The 16,663-nt window shown below is 35.7% G+C and overlaps 1 protein-coding gene across 1 annotated transcript in view; it reads left to right on the forward strand.

The window, feature by feature from the left end:
* The window catches only part of sorcs3b (sortilin related VPS10 domain containing receptor 3b), a 122,584-nt gene that overhangs the window by 23,909 nt on the left and 82,012 nt on the right, over nucleotides 1-16,663 (forward strand). Inside the window, exon 2 of the mRNA XM_056477327.1 lies at nucleotides 12,633-12,700. Within this exon, the coding sequence (XP_056333302.1) occupies nucleotides 12,633-12,700 (68 nt within the window). The remainder of the gene's footprint in view (nucleotides 1-12,632; nucleotides 12,701-16,663) is intronic.

The following is a 16,663-nucleotide window of genomic DNA, read 5'->3' on the forward strand; positions in this document are numbered from 1 at the left end:
CTTTTTCCATCATCATTATATTTTACAGAGAAGCCAAAATGCTTTCATACACGTGACTTGAATAACACAGGAGGCGATCTCTCTGCAATTGTTATGATGGATTAACCTAAAGTAAAAAAAAAAGCAAAAAAGCTAAAAAAAAAAAAATAAATAAAAAAAAAAGTTATTTATCCGCAGGTCATATGCGTTCCGGTTTGTGATTCGTACAGATCACAGATCAATCAATCTCTACCCATAACACTAGCTGAGATATTTATTAATTTCTTAATTGATATATATGTATGTATGTTGGCAGAATCTCATGTGTCGATTATCTGTTAGAAATTGTGACACAAGGAACATAACTAAAGATTGAAGGAGTTTTGCCACCAGAACTTTGGAATTCTTGGCCAGTTCTCTAAGCAGTAGAAAATTTAGAGGAAGACTCAAAATAAACAAAACAAACAGTGAAACATGGAAACGCACAAGAATGCAATATGAAACCATATAGCAAAAAGAGGAGCGTGAAATGCCTTAAGTTTGGTAACACACACATATTTCTATGTGTGTGTTTATGTGTATGCTTACATGAAGGTTTCTTTTTATATCATGCAGTAAAATAAACCTCCCAGCTGTTGGCAGCGTTATGAAGGCTGCTGCTCTCAGCAGAAACTTTATGCACAGCATGTGTATGTGTGTTGAGTATGAATGCCTGCGCATATGTGCACCTGCTTTTGCGCTCTAACTGAGGATGATCTCAGAGTGATGTCGATGAAGGTCATTTATATTCATACATGTATATTCATATGCAGATGTGCACTTGAGGATGATGTTTAAGGAGCTGGATAATGTACAGAGCTTTTATTATGACCCTACGTGGCCTCCAGGCCTTCTGTTAAATAAACACAGAGTAAGTGTGTGAAAATGATTGAAATTTCCAGCAAGGCTGAATCGAGCAATGCAATGATTTGTGGATTTTCCTAAGGCAAAGCAGTGAGCATTAATAAAACATAAATATGAATAAGTATTTTCCTTTTCGAGGTGTGTGTGTCTGTGTGTGTGTGGGAGAGTGCACATCTTTTCTTATTTGACTGATGAAAAATGAAAAAAAAAAACGCATCTTGCCCCAAAGCACAAACTCATTCTTGAATTCATCTATTGTGTGCATTATCCCTATAAACTCTATTTCATGCTATGAGTGTCTGCATTTCAGATCAGCCGCAAAGAGTAAACACACCCAATCTTTCATTTACCTTCACAGTTTATCATTAGAGAGTGAGTGATACGATACCCCACAGACCCAAATCAACCACCGGACGGACACAAACATGGACATTTAGAAGTACAAATGGAGCTGAGATTTGATTATGATATTATACAGTTGAAGTCAGAATTATTAGCCACCCTGTATATTTTTTACCCAATTTCTAAAGATTTTTCAGCAAATTTCTAAACATAATATGTACTATTATTAAGATACTAGTATTTAGCTTAAAGTGACATTTAAAGCCTTAACTAGTTTAATTAGGTTACTTAGACAAATTAGGGTAATTAGGCAATTCATTGTACAATGATGGTTTGTTCTGTAGACATTTTAGGGTGTGTAGAAAATATATAGCTTTAAGCTGCGTCACACTGCACTTTTCTCCCCATAGATCTCCATTCATATGGACGTGAATGCGTTAGACCGGAATGTTTTGCAGTTCGATTCGTTGGAAAGTTGAAGCTTGGTGAACTCTGACCTGCGATTCGCATCACGTGATCACAATCACAATCGCTCGCTTTTTAAAATGTCTAATATTCTTGTTTAATCCCGTCCCTTTTCTCAGTGTTGTACAACAGAATTTCGCTTTCTCAAACTTTAGTATGTTATAAGGGAGCTAATAATATGGACCTTAAGTGAGGTTTGAAACTAATTTTGACAGGAACACATGATATGATTAATCGCGGCTGGTCTCTCATCCGTAATCAGTAATAATACAATCAGATTGATCCAAGCCAACTACAAATACACCAATTTCACCCTACTGCCTTATCTTCGTTTTGAAAGAATACCCCCTTCCACCCCATCTCCTCCTTTTCTTTCTTTACTAAGGGAAGCTCTCGTGACCTACCTGTTCTTGAACCCCCTTACATGCTAAAAGACCTGGCAGGAGCCCTGGGCTCAATTATCTCCGAGCTCAGGGTTCTCTCCCGGGACAGCACGCCAAACCATCCAAGCCTCCAAGCATGTCCAAGCCTCGCCTACAAGCGACTTGCAGTGGCAAAGCGGCAAGCGACTATTTATTTTAGCAGCATTTCGTCTACACGAGCTACATCGACTGTTGGCGACCAGGTGGGCGTGTCTAGCAACGCAACAAATTTGAGAATCCTTCAACTTTATGCATATGAAGAGTGACTTTCTTGAGTGATAGCCAATAGGAACACTAGTAGAGCTCACGCGATCCTCTCTCAGCTCGCTCAGAGGCCAGTTGTATTCTCCGTGCTGTAGACCTACACAAACCTGCATTTGAAGCAGGTCGTCATCCAGAGCGACAGGTAGCTACAAAGTCGCTGCCGGTGTGAATGAGGCATAATAGCTTCAAGCAATATCTGACTCTTGAAATGTTTTTTTTTTATTAAAAGCTGCTTTTATTATAGCCAAAATAAATAAATAAGCCTTTCTCCAGAAGAAAAAATATTATAGCAAATACTGTGCAAAATCCCTTGCTCTGTTTAACATCATTTGGCAAATATTTGGAAAAAGAATGAAAATTTAAAGCAAGGGTAATGATTTTGACTTCAACTGTATGTGCAGCCCTTCAATTCAGCACCCTGGGGTTTTTACCCCATAATATTTAAATATGTGAAGCGCACAGTAACACAGTTGTCTTTTATTAAAATAAACCACTTTAAAAAAATCAATTCTTCGTCTTCATCCCATCCCCTCCCTCCTTTTTAAAAACATATTTTAAAGCCTTGAGGTTTATTGATTCATACGGCAGCGTCTAAACACGATACTCAGAGAGCTCCAGAAGACAGATTGAGGAGGAAACACTATAAAAGGCAATGAAAAGAGAGAGCAAAATGAAAAAGTGAGGAATGTCGGATTGATATTCCACACACTCCAAGCACGCATCGAAACTGATTGTTTCAATTCCACTAGAGTTAAACTGATATATTATGCCCAGTCTGTTCATGATCACTGGATTTATGAGAGAATAAAGATTCCTCCGTCCTTTGTATTTTATTCAAATTGCGAGCATAAATTTGAGTTTGGGGCTAACTCAGGGGCTGTATTACAGTACACAGAAACAAATTAGTGCCAGAAATACTGAGATATGAGCTGCGAAGTCCACCGGAGAGAAACAAAAGTCTCAATGTGCTGCATGGCTCCTCAGAGAGCAGAATCGCAATGAATGCTTTGGAAATTCAGTGTTGTGTAGAACATTCAGTGCTTTACTTTGCCAGTATTTTTTTTTCTCTTTGCTGTTGCCATTGGAAGAACGAGCAGGTAGTTCCATTTCATTTCACCATTTTAATTGAATTCATCTGAGTGTTTGAAAACAACGTCTCTGACCGAAAACCGACAACAGAACATATAGACTTTTTAATCACCTACCCGTGTTAATGTGATTTGGTTGTTTAGGGGTTCGGAAACTGTTTTAATTATGGGCTTCATCATTTGCAGTGAAATTAGCACTTAAAATGGCTCTTCTTGTTTACTTGATTGTTTATGCATGTGCTCCCGGATTGCAACTGTTTTCTTTCAGGTACACGCGTGCGGTACTGCTGGGTTATTTTTACCTCAAACAACCTGCTGCATTGTGAATCATGAGTCCCTAGTCTGTTTTACTCTCTCAAGGGTTGATTGGTATACCGGCTTTAAAAAATAAAATAAAAAAGCAATTTAGCTAAATGTTGTTACCTTCTCAGCCCACAATGGTTAGCACAGTTTAAGACAATATTGGAAAAAATGACATTGTAATATTTAATTTTTCTGCAATATTAAGTATAAAATTTAACAGATGAAATTAATGGTTCTATTTGGATAGAATTAATAATTTTAGGAAAACTTTGGATGATAATGGGATGATTTTATAGAGGAGTGCGTCTTCATCAAATTTAATAAACCAAATCACAAGCAATGATAAATATAGTAAAACAAGTTACAAATGGGCTATATGCACAGTTAGTGTTTTTCAGCCAATGATAAACTTCAGGTGAAAGCTTTATGTGACTATTTTCAATTTCATAAAGTTTCTTTCACAGCATCGATGTTGTAATGTAATTCAAATACAATTGACTTAAGCATCCAGTTCATTGTTAAAGCATAAAAAGAGTTGAAAGACGCAGGCGCCATCATCAGCCGCAGGCCAGCGCAGAAATTTCATTGAAAATATTAAGGTAAAATTAATTTCCATATTTTAAAGACATGGCGCAGAAAAATATCATTTAATGCAGTGCTTCTTGTTTGGTCTGATACCCACTTTATATCAAATCTCAGGCAGTGAAGATTGCTGGTTTTTAAAGATATCAGATCTTAAACATGGCGATTTTGTGAGCCCTGGGGCAGGCGGACTAAAATTAAAAGTCTGTGTACATATACTCCATTGCATATATAAATGCAATTAATGTTTCTTGAAGTTACTAAAATCTAATTTCCCTGTGCCTGAGTGCGTATACGATCACAAACACATGCAAATTATTGATTTTTTTGTCTTTTTAATCTGCAATTACTCCACAATCATGCGTGTTTTTAACTCCTACTTAACTATAATCCTGATTCGACATTGCAGATCCGGCAATTTGACTATTGGGAATGTGTGCATTGCGATATCATTGCTGAAACGATATATTGTGCAGCCTTAGCACAGTTTATAATTTTTGACTTTAAGAACAATAGTGAACATGTCGATGAGTGAGAATGATTAAATATGTTGTTCATATTTCATTTTTTGATATGTTTGCTGATTAATGTTATACTTTAAATATCTCTAAATGACTAACAGAAGTCTTTTGCACTCTTTGTATGGTGGAATTGAATTGTCATCAAAACTCGATTATGAAATGTCATATTTTGTTCAATAAAAAAATGTGTATTTTGTGTATTTTGAGACAAAAAAATGCTTGATATTCATTTCACCTGTTATATGCATTGGAGAAACCAAATCCAACACTTATAAATAAATATGTTTTTCCCTTATTTTAATATAATAACTTTTTTCATTAAGTAGCTGCATGTGTTAATGAAAATTCAAGAAATTAAAAGATTTATAGTGTTGGGTAAGTTACTTTAAAAAATAATAGATTACAAATTACTGACTACTACTGGAAAATTGTTATCTTATTACATTACTAATTACTTCATGTAAAAAGTCATCAAATTACTAAAATTTCTAATTACTTTACTTTAAAGTAACTTTTAAAACTTATCAAATATACCTATAAAATACAAAATAAACTGCAGCTCTTTCAGTAATTTAATATTCACTGAAAAACATTACAATGGGTTGATCACAGCAGCTTGACATATTCAAAAGACTTGGAGTTCACCCAAAACTTTAAATTCTCTCATCATTTAATTGTTCCAAACCTGTCTTTTTTTTAACACTGGATACCGAAAACTGGATACCTGTAACCACTGACATCCATAATATAAAAAAACACTGCAGTGTTTGGGTGTTTGTCTGAGGCAATTAGTCTACCTAAATGTGCATATTCCATACAAAGTATGAAGCTGGTCATTTCTTGTTACGTGACTCGCAGTTGTCAACTGGGAGAACCTAGGAAACGCACGCACGCACAATATGCACTCCCAAGATGTGCGCGTGCGCAAAAGACGCGATATGTGAACGGCCCGTAAGCAGCTACGCTTCTCATTCACATTCAAAAGACACCTTCACTCCAGATCCTGCACAAAAATCCAATTTATCCTGTTTTAGGCTGAGTTGGGACGCTGAGTTTTTGGAAGCCGGTGTTCTTCTTGGCGACGAGTATTATCCTAGAATGCTTTCTATTCAAGTTGAACAAGTTGCTGGTCGAATTAAAAGCAGTCGAAAGTTCTTTAGAGACTGGACATAGACTGCATTTCACAGCAATATTTTTAGTTTTTCCACTCAATGAAATCAAAGTAATGTCTGTGTTTCCACTTAAAAAAGCAACCACTCTCGACAGCAGCCATTTCAGATCGCGATCTCCAGCTATTTTAAAGCGCATGCTTATCAAGTGATGTTGCAGCAGAAAACTTGATTTAAAAGAAGCAGTTTTTCTTCAAAAATTATATTTGTAAAGTAAGTAACGCAGTTACATTGACTTTGGTATTCAGATTACACACATTAAAAATGTACAGTAATTCGTTACGTTACTGCGTTCCTCAAAAATGTAATTAGAATACAGTAACGCATAACTGTGGAACGCGTTACATCCAACTATGAACATACATTTTTGACACTGGATCCCACACTGGATCTTTGAGTTTGAATCTATTTGACAGTCCACGTTTGGTTTCGTATGACTGGTTGCCTTAGGCTGTTATTTGTTGCTTGAGATGTTAGTGCCAGAGGTTGCTATAAGACTTCAGCCAAAATATTGTTATTGATGCAGCAATACTACCCAGTTCATGTAGATAAATCATAGTCTCTGTTTTTATATTGTATGTTCTGTGGCAGGAGACTAGAAAATCTCATAGGCCTTATTCTTCTCTTAGGACAAAAGTAAGCACGCCACATAATGGATATAACAGAGAGATGGAGAAAGTAAGACTTTCAGTCAACAAATTGATTTAAAATGTCAACCTGTCCCACTCTATATATTATTTCATTTTTTAAAAAGTTAAAAGCTGAAGTTTACAAGTGTATCATGATTCCCCACGAGTGGATTTTAAAAGGCTTATGGACCACTTTGAGAATAGCCTTGAGTCGTCTTCAAAATGTCATGATCCACAGCAACATAAATAAAACAGAATAATTTTAGTAGGGAAGGCTCTTGGAAAACAGTAATCCAGGAGGGAAAAACTCTTTTATTATTGCTGCTGAGTTGCTTTCAAAGGTGCTTGCTTTGAATAATAAGAATACTATAATATTATTGTGAATCTGAGTCAAATCTGCACACATTTTTCATATTTTCCAAACTAATGAGAGGTTAAATATTATAATTGTAGAGCTCTAATGAGTTTATTAAAATATAGCAAAACATATTAAATTGAGCTTAGAGGACTGCACTTTTATTGTTTTCTGAAAGCATCAGTCAATTCTTTAATAACTAAGCATGTGGTGTATATGTTATTCTGCAAAGGCTTCTGCAGGCACTTGTTCTTTACTGATTTACTTCTGATTACAAAGACTAATAAGACTCATAAAAGTAAGCGCCATTGGTATTCAGGCCACTGGCTACATACTATTTTAGCTACAATAAATGAAAAGGACTTAAACTGGATTGATTTCAGATTTTATTAGATATGGCTGGAACACACACACATACATTAGTTGTTAAATATTCAGTTAAATGTTGTTGCATTATAATTAAATCTAATAATACAATTAAAAAGTGAAATTTTTTTTATGCAAGCCACCAGAAAAAAAGTGTTACAGACATAATAGACACACTATAAGAGTGTGATTTTAAAGAGATAGCTCAACCAAAATATTAAAATTGGCTGTTAATTTACTCACCTCGAGGCCATCCAAGATGTAGATGACATTTTTTTCTTCAGTAGAAGATTAAAGAAGATATTTAAATGAAATTGTAAATGATTCATTTAATGCAAGTCTATGGCTACCAGCACTTTGAGAGTGATACATGGATGAATATGGCCATGGTGTATATAGGCACAGTACAGTTACGTGCTTGTTACCACATTATATCGTTCTGATAACATGATATCGTTTCCTTCAGTGATTTCCTGAAGATAAATACCAAAAAATAACGCAACTGGAAAAACTAGCAAGAGATTGCGATGACAAATGATGACGTGCAGATCTTGTGGTGGTATGCCATTTCTTAGGGGTAATTTGAAGCGCTTCTCCGTCACACTCTGTTTTTTAAGAGCCATGGGGAGAGGGGTAGGGGCAAAAAAAATAATAATATTGGGATTAGGCCCAACATGTAATTCTTATAGCCACTGATGAATAGGGAACTTCCATTCCTTTCTTCAAACTGGTATTTTTTGGCATTTTTTGGCCTAAATATGGACTTACAAATATATAGAGTTATCAATATATATAGAGAGAGAGTTACGTTTACATGAACATCAGTAATCTTATTATTTGCCTTAATCTGAATAAGTAAATAATATGATTAAAGTGTTTACATGAGTTGCTTTTTGAATGTTCCTTTCATGATCCCGTTTTACATGTTATAGCACATAGATCTATTAACATCATTGCGTCACCGCGTTATACAACGTTTCCTCTGGAGTTTCATGTAATTTCGGGTGTTTCATTTTAAAGTTTTTGGCTTTAAATGCAGTTCAGCACATTCAGGAACATATTATTCATGCGCCCCATGACAAATTGAGGTATTGGATGCCAGTACGAATTAAGGACTGGTGGAAGAGGGTTGTTTTAATGGAATTTGTTACCGCATGCTGAGTGGGAGAAGAAAAAAAACTAAGCATTTTGCGGTTTATGTGTCTGTGGTCCTTTACTGACTTGATAGGTGCAGAGAATAGTGTCAAACAACTGTGTGTGTATGAAATATCCTGTCACAAAACATTGCGAAAAGTCCTACAGGACAGTAATAGTTTGATTAAGGTGTTTACATGTCTGTACCACACTTCAATAATGCAACTAATATCGGCATACTCCACATGTCTTAATCCGATTTCTGTTTAGTTCGATTATGACCTTAATCAGAGTAAATTAATCAAAAATCACTGTTTACATGGTAGACTCCTAATCAGAGTATTGTCTTAATCGTATTATAATCAGATTAATGCTGTCCATGTACACATACTCACTGACAACGTTTACAAGGACATCAGTAATGAAATTATTTGCCTTAATCTAAACAAGACAATAATATGATTAAGGTGTTTACTTAATTGTATTAAAATCGTATTATTGGTGTCCATGTAAACGTACTAGAGTTGGGTATCATTTGGGGTTATTTCGACGGTGCTAAATCGATACTTTTAAAAATGGTACTCGTGCCAAAACGGTGCCTGAACTGAAACTTTTGAGCCACAAAATTATGGTGGATGACTCTAGAAAGATCTTTTATTTGATAAAATCTTTTTAAAAATAATTTTAATAGAACAATATAATTAAAGTTTAAAGTAAACATCAATTCATATTTTATATATTTGAATTACATTAATATATTTCCTTTGATCATTTGTTGGTTAGCATGAATTTAAGATTTGCATTATGAAATTACATTAGTTTACTAATAACCTGTGGAAAAGCTGTCATCGAAATACTGAACTCCTTTTTTCTAGGGTTAGTGCTTGTGACTATGTTTACATGGTTATCAGTAATCTAATGATTTGCCTTAATCTGAAAAAGACAATAATATGATCAAGGTGTTTACATGAGTTGCTTTGTGAATGTTCCTTTCATGATCTACGCTATCCACGTTTCTTCCAGTTTCATGTTATTTTAGGTGTTTCATTTTTAATTTTTCGACTTTAACTGCAGTTTCACTTTAATTCGGGAACATTTCATTCATGTCCCCATGACAAACAGATATTTGATGCGAGCATTAAGTAAGAACTGGTGGAAGGGTGCTCTTTTAATGGAATTTTATACCGCATGTTGAATGGAAAGAAAAAACCTTAACATTTTGCAATGCAGGTGTCTGTGGTCCTTTAAGAGAATCAAAAATCACTGTTTACTTGGTAGTCTAGACTCAGAGTATTGTCTAAATCATATTAAAATCAGAGCATTGGTGTCCATGTACGTACGCATTGAAAGTGCCAGATGATGTCGCAAGCTTTCAGAAACAGTGCATCCCTCTGCCTTTAAGTTTATCCATAAGCCCTCAAATGTTCCATTAAGTTTAACGTGTTTCCACCTTACACGCAATTTTTGTAAAGCATCTGCTTCACGTTACTGTGTCAGAATCATTGCTTGTAAAGTACAGCCGTACTTTAGAATGCTTAGTTTAAGCAAATTTGATGAACGCGATCATGCATGTTAATCTGAAGAGTCGCTCTCGCTCCCCGAATGCGCTGTACTGCGTGCTTCCGTTCCCCAAGCAACAAGAACAAACGCCTGACATCGCCTGTCCATATTCAAAGTTGTTTAGAATTAAATGTTTAGAGATGATGTGACAACGCGTACCTATGTGTGCCTTTGATGCACCCTTTGATGCTTCTTACGTCCTTGTTGCAGCACCAGTGGCACCGAAATTAGGCACCGGAATTCATATGCTGATTCGGTCCGGTACATACCGCTTACAAAGGTACTGGTGCTATAATGGGACCGGGTTTCAGTACCTAACCCTAAAACGTACTCAGTCTTATCCAAATTTTTCTCATTTGTGGATCCTTAGTTGTAAATAAAGCTCAATTTCTCACACAGACTTATTGTTACACATTATAATATGAACTTATTAGATTCATAAAACCTAAATGTATTGTCAGAAACCATGATATTATTCACTTGTTTTGTCTGTATATACATATTATGTATGTTGGTACTCTCAATTCCAGTCGCCATTGACTACCAGGGGTTTAGGTGTAGTGGTGCAGGAGAGCTATCCTAAAAACACTGAATTACAACAATCAATTTCAAAGCAAAAAAAAGTGGTTTATATTGAGTTCAGGACAATAAACTAACTCATGCTGTTCTCAACACGTTGTTTTTGCAATATGAAAATATACACACATGCAGTTCCTTTCTGAGTGATTCCTACTGCTTTCGAAAGCTCTTAGGCAACAGAGTAAACATCAGTTCAGAAAAAAAAAAAAGAGTTCCTAAAGTGATGCGTCTTGCCGTTTCAGTCTCAGGAGCTGTAAAAAGTATTGTCGGCTTCCTGTGGAAGAAACATCAGCTGTGTTAGTAGTACTACGCCATCTGTTCTTACTGCGCTTATTGTTTTTGATTTCACTGCTACTTGTTGTCACTGTCAAGTGAGCAGCCTTCAGTGGATAATGATTGGTCCTAGCAGGAGTTGTTTCCATGGCATCACGCAGAGCACAACAAAACGGCCATGCACGGCACTACACGCTGCAATTTAGATAATCATATTTCATAGGCAAATGCAATAAAGCAAATGAAATAGATATGGGAATTACGTAAATGGGAGATTCAGCATGTATTACGGATTTTACAACGCACCAACTGCGGCCAAAAAAGACAGGAATGTCGAGTCTTCAACAATGTTGACATGTTTCGCATGTAATGAAACATTTATTTAGGAGAGAACAAAAGATAGAGGAACAAAAAGATGAGTGTAATGGTGAAGCTTTTTCATGTATTTGAGGTTAGGAGAATAAAGCGGCTGAACAGACCTCGCCACGTCCACTGTAATATGACACAGTAAGTCATTCATGTTTCAACTGAATCTGATCTTAGCTTGAACATGAACTGATCAAACCCAGCATTCATATGCAAATGTAATTAGATCTGCATAACATCCCTGCACATATTATTGACCTCATAGAAACGGACAATAGAAACCTCCGCTTTGATATTAATATTCATTTTCAGCCCCATGGACACTGCTCTCTCTCCCTCTCCCTTTTGCTCCTGCTTTCAGGAGATGTAATTAGTTCCAGTATCACGGTGGTTTTACTGGTTCAGGAAGCTGAGTGAGTTTGACTGGGGTCCCGCTCTTTCAGATATGCTGTATTTGGATATGCTAATAGTTTGTCCTCTTCTGATTGGTTAATTAACCCTAGATGAAGCCGTCCCGTCACAGGTGGAGCCGTGAGGAGTGAAGGTTGCACATACGCACGCACACACATAAAGCAAACACAAGACCCGGTGAAGTCACCGACTGCTGATGGGTTTTCCTATTACAGCTGTGTTTGCGTCCGCCTGTGTCTGTTTTCTGATTTCCTTTTAGGTTAATGACGACACTCCTGTTGACTGAACTCTCATTAGGGAACAATCATGAAGTGTGAAATGAAATATTGGACCTTTTAGACTAATATTCATTAGTGTGTGGACGCGATACTGAAGACTGTGTTCTTCTCACACAGACACGGACGCAAAGGGACCACTTACTGTCTGCTTTTGATTCAAAGTCTCTCTTTATCCCTTGCTTTTTTTTCCTGGTAAAAACTCACAGTGGAAAGACAGATGCTCGTTTGTTCGCTGTTGTTTATGAGAGTGTGCTCTGAATGTTTTGTCAGGTGGGAAGAGCAAAGCGTTTTACCTGTCACGTTTTCAGCGTGACATTTGACAGCTTGAGCGCGTTTGTGTTTTAGTGTACGTGTGTATATCGTTGTGTGCTTTTTTTCTGTTTTCCCCCTCTCTTCTCTTCCCCCTGATCATCATTACCTCCATCAGGCTGTCCGGGCTCTGAGTGCATTGCCTCTTATTCTGCTGTCATCTCAAGATAATAAAATTCACACCTGATATTTACTCTCATCCATCACTGCGAGGCTGCCTGACAGACATTTTATCATTTAGCGTAGCACATTAAGAGCGCTGTAGCTGGGGAAATGTGTAAATGGAGATTGCTGGGTGATTTGTTAAATGTCTGCGTGTTTTTTTTTCTTTCAGGTGATCCTGATTCTGACAAAACTGTTCGACTTTAACTTGGGAACCGTGACTGAGAGTTCACTTTGGAGGTAAAGACACATCTCTGAATGAAAACACTGAGTTGAGTCTTTGGGCATCAGTGCTTGTGATAAAAAGGATGTTTTTCATGAACTTTAACACAGTGACTACGTTTACATGGACATCAGTAATCTAATTTTTTTCCTTAATCTAATTAAGACAATAATAAGATTAAGGCATTTACATGAGTTGCTTTTTGAATGTTCCTTCCATGTTCCCGTTTTACATGTTATAGCACATAATTCGATTAATGTCATCGAGTCACCACGCTATCCGCATTTCCTCTGGAGTTTCATGTAATTTTGGGTGTTTCATTTTTAATTTGTCGACCTTAACTGCAGTTTGCCACTTTCACTTTCATTCGAGAACATTTCATGCATGCCCCCGTGCAGTGGTGAAAAGAGTACTGAAAAATCACTCAAGTAAAAGTACCATTACATGGTTAAAAATGTTGTGCAAGTAGAGTAAAAAGAATCGGTTGTAAATATTACTGAAAGTATGATTAAAAAGTAGCCCTTTCAAAAGTACTCAAGAGTAGTGAGTAGTGAGTATTACGCTGTAAAAAGCTAATGCACTTAGATGTAATTTGTGGATGTGTGTAAACGTAACATTCTATAGTGCATTTAGTTGTTGCCCAGCAGGCACACAACATCATCAGACGTTATTATTAGGTTAGATTTAGGTTGTGACGTCAGGTGACCAAAATTCAGCATCTAGCCAGCGTCTAAGTACAACTTTATTTTGATGTCCAATAATGACAAGAAATGACGTTGATATTTGGTCAATTTTTAGGTTGTTAAAAAGTAACCAAAATCCAACGTCGACTCAGCATCTAAAATCAACATCATATTGATGTCAAATACTGACATTTAATTGTCAGGTATGGCAACCAAAATCCAACGTCTGATAAATGTCAATAGTGGTAACAGCCACAGCTCCACACAACATCAAGCTGTTACATCATTAGACATTGATATTTGGTTGGTTTTAGGTTGGACATTGACGTTGGCCTAACAATGAGTTCTAACGTCAACCTGATTTTCATTTCCAAACAAAATGCAACGTCCCCATGACGTTGGGGTACAACGTCAATCTGACATCATGTTGACGACTTGTGCCTGCTGGGTGTTTAAGGCCATTTCGGTCATAATACAGTAAACATCCGTCATCTTGTCATCTGGTCATCTGGGTCAATGCGTGTAAAGACTTTGGACATCTTCTTGGACACTTTGAATACTTCCAAACAGTTTGCTGCAATTATAAATCACCCGTGTCTTGAGGTAGTTCATTATGATGCATTTTACCTTCTATGTGTGATTTGATTGGACTCGCAGGGCTTATTTTTCTTATCCCCATAGACAAGAAAAAATAAAGTAGTGACTGCAGGTTGAAGGAAAGTAGTGGAGTAAAAGTACAGATACAGCACTAAAAATGTACTCAAAAGGTAAGTAAAAGTACACATTTTTAAAACAACTCAGTAAATTACAATTCCTGAGAAAAACTACTCACAGTAATTTGAGTATTTGTAATTAGTTTCTTTACACCACTGCCCCCGTGACATATTGGATGCAACTCTGAATTGCTGGAAAAGTGTTGTTTTAACTGAAGGTCCTCCCGCATGCTGAATGGAAGAAAAAACCTCCGCATTTCACGATGCAGGTGTCTGTGGTCTGCACTGACTCGGTAGGTGCAGAGAGTGTCAAACAGATGTGTGTTTGTGTATGTGGACATGCTAGGACAACTATCCTGTTGCAAAACACGGCGAAAAGTCCTAAATGAGGGTAATAGTATGATTAAGGTGTTTACATGTCTGTACTGCACTTCAATAATGCGACTAAAATCGGGATACTCCACATGTCTTAATCCAATTTCTCTTTAGTTCAATTATGACCTTAATTGGATTAATCAAAAATCGCTATTTACATGTTAGACTCTTAATCGGAGTATTGTCTTAATCGCATTAAAATCGAATTATTGGTGTCCATGTAAATGTACTCACTGTTTCCCAACCCTGTTCCTGGAGGTACACCAACAGTACATAATTTGGATGTCTTCCTTATCTGACCCATTTATTTGAGGTTTTGGAATCTCTTCTAATGTTCTGATGGGTTGATTCAGGTGTGTTTGATTAGGAAGAGATTGGAAAAGTGTACTGTTGGTGTGCCTTCAGGAACAGTGTTGAGAAACAATGCTTTAACATACTATTTAAAAAATATAGATGTTGTACAATCATAAACTATTTTATGTGATTGTCCTGCCAGTAAACGCTACCAGACAAGAAAAGAATGTCAAAGGTTGCAAGGACATATTAATTAAAAAATACTGACGTTCACAGTTTGTTTATTAAAAAAATAATAATTTTCTGGTTTGATTCCATGGTGACAGATGATTTAGATGGCTTTCAGACACTTGATCGCACATTATGTACAAAACATATGAACATCTAAAGGTTTCAAATTAGGGGTTACAAATAATAGATAAATATAAATTTATTTATAAATGATACATTTTAATACAACAATTAGTGTGTTGCAAAGTAAAAGTTACATGTTTTTATGGAAAGCATCGTCAATGCACTGTGATGCACCAAGATATCGAATTGAACCGAATCGATGGCATGATAATCGTAACCGAACTGAACTGAACCGAACCGTAAGACCTGTGTAGGTTCACACCCATATTTCAAAACATTTAACTTTTTATTAAATGCAATTAAACAAACTTGAAAGGTGTTTTAACCACATAAGTAAAAAGCACATCTTCATACGAGTTTCAGAAATATTGTTTTTGGAAAGATCGTCATTTTGGATTTATATGATTCTACCTGCGTTCTGAATGATTTTGAGATACTTAGCTTCAAAGTTTTTGAATTCCATAGCAAACAGTATGTGTGTAACATTTGTTTTTTAAATAAAAGTTTTAAAATGTAAACAAATGTGAACAACATCCCATAATGTAGTAAGTCATTTAATAAGAATATGTCAATAACTCAATTTTGACAAAAATATCAGACAGAAACTTATAATTCTAATGTGACGATATGGTTAAAGAGTGCTGCTGAATGTACTGACAAGCATACGGTAAACAAACATATACTTAAATCATGTGATTTCTGTCAGAATATTCAGTGCATTTACATACAGTTGAAGTCAGAATTATTAGCCCCCCTTTAAATTTTTTTCTTTTTTAAATATTTCCCAAATTATGTTGAACAGAGCAAGGAAATTTTCACAGTATGTCTGATAACATTTTTTTCTTCTGGAGAAAGTCTTATTTGTTTTATTTCAGCTAGAATAAAAGCAGTTTTTAAGAACCATTTTACGGTCAATATTATTAGCCCCTTGCAGCTATATATCTTTTCAATAGTCTACAGAACAAACCATAGTTATACAATAACTTGCCTAATTACCCTAAACTGCCTAGTTAACCTAATTAACCTAGTTAAGCCTATAAATGACACTTTAAGCTGTATCTTGAAAAATATCTAGTCAAATATTGTGTCTTGAAAAATACTGTGTCTTGAAAAATATCTAGTCAAATATTATTTACTGTCATCATGGCAAAGATAAAATAAATCAATTATTAGAAATAAGTTATTAAAACTATTATATTTAGAAATGTGTTGAAAAAATCTCCTCTCTATTAAATTGAAAGATCAATACAAGATCAATCGATTAATACAATCAAATGTTTAATTGTTAACTTTGCATTTAATAAATGCTTAAGAAGTATTTTCAGAAGTAAATGTATTGAAGTAATGTCACCAAAATAACCTTATTGTTAATGCAACTGTAAAGTTGCACTTTTTAAAAATGTACTGTATTCGGAAACGGTCAGAAAAATCTACTCTTTAAGTCCATTTAAGTGGTCTTTATATCATTAATATATCATCAGCAAGCACAGTTTTATATACTTTTACAACTTGAAGTATACTACAAGTGGACACTGAATAGAATTAAGCATCATAGATTGAT

Source organism: Danio aesculapii, chromosome 17 (assembly GCF_903798145.1).
Source record: "Danio aesculapii chromosome 17, fDanAes4.1, whole genome shotgun sequence".
In the NCBI taxonomy this organism is placed as follows: Eukaryota; Metazoa; Chordata; class Actinopteri; order Cypriniformes; family Danionidae; genus Danio; species Danio aesculapii.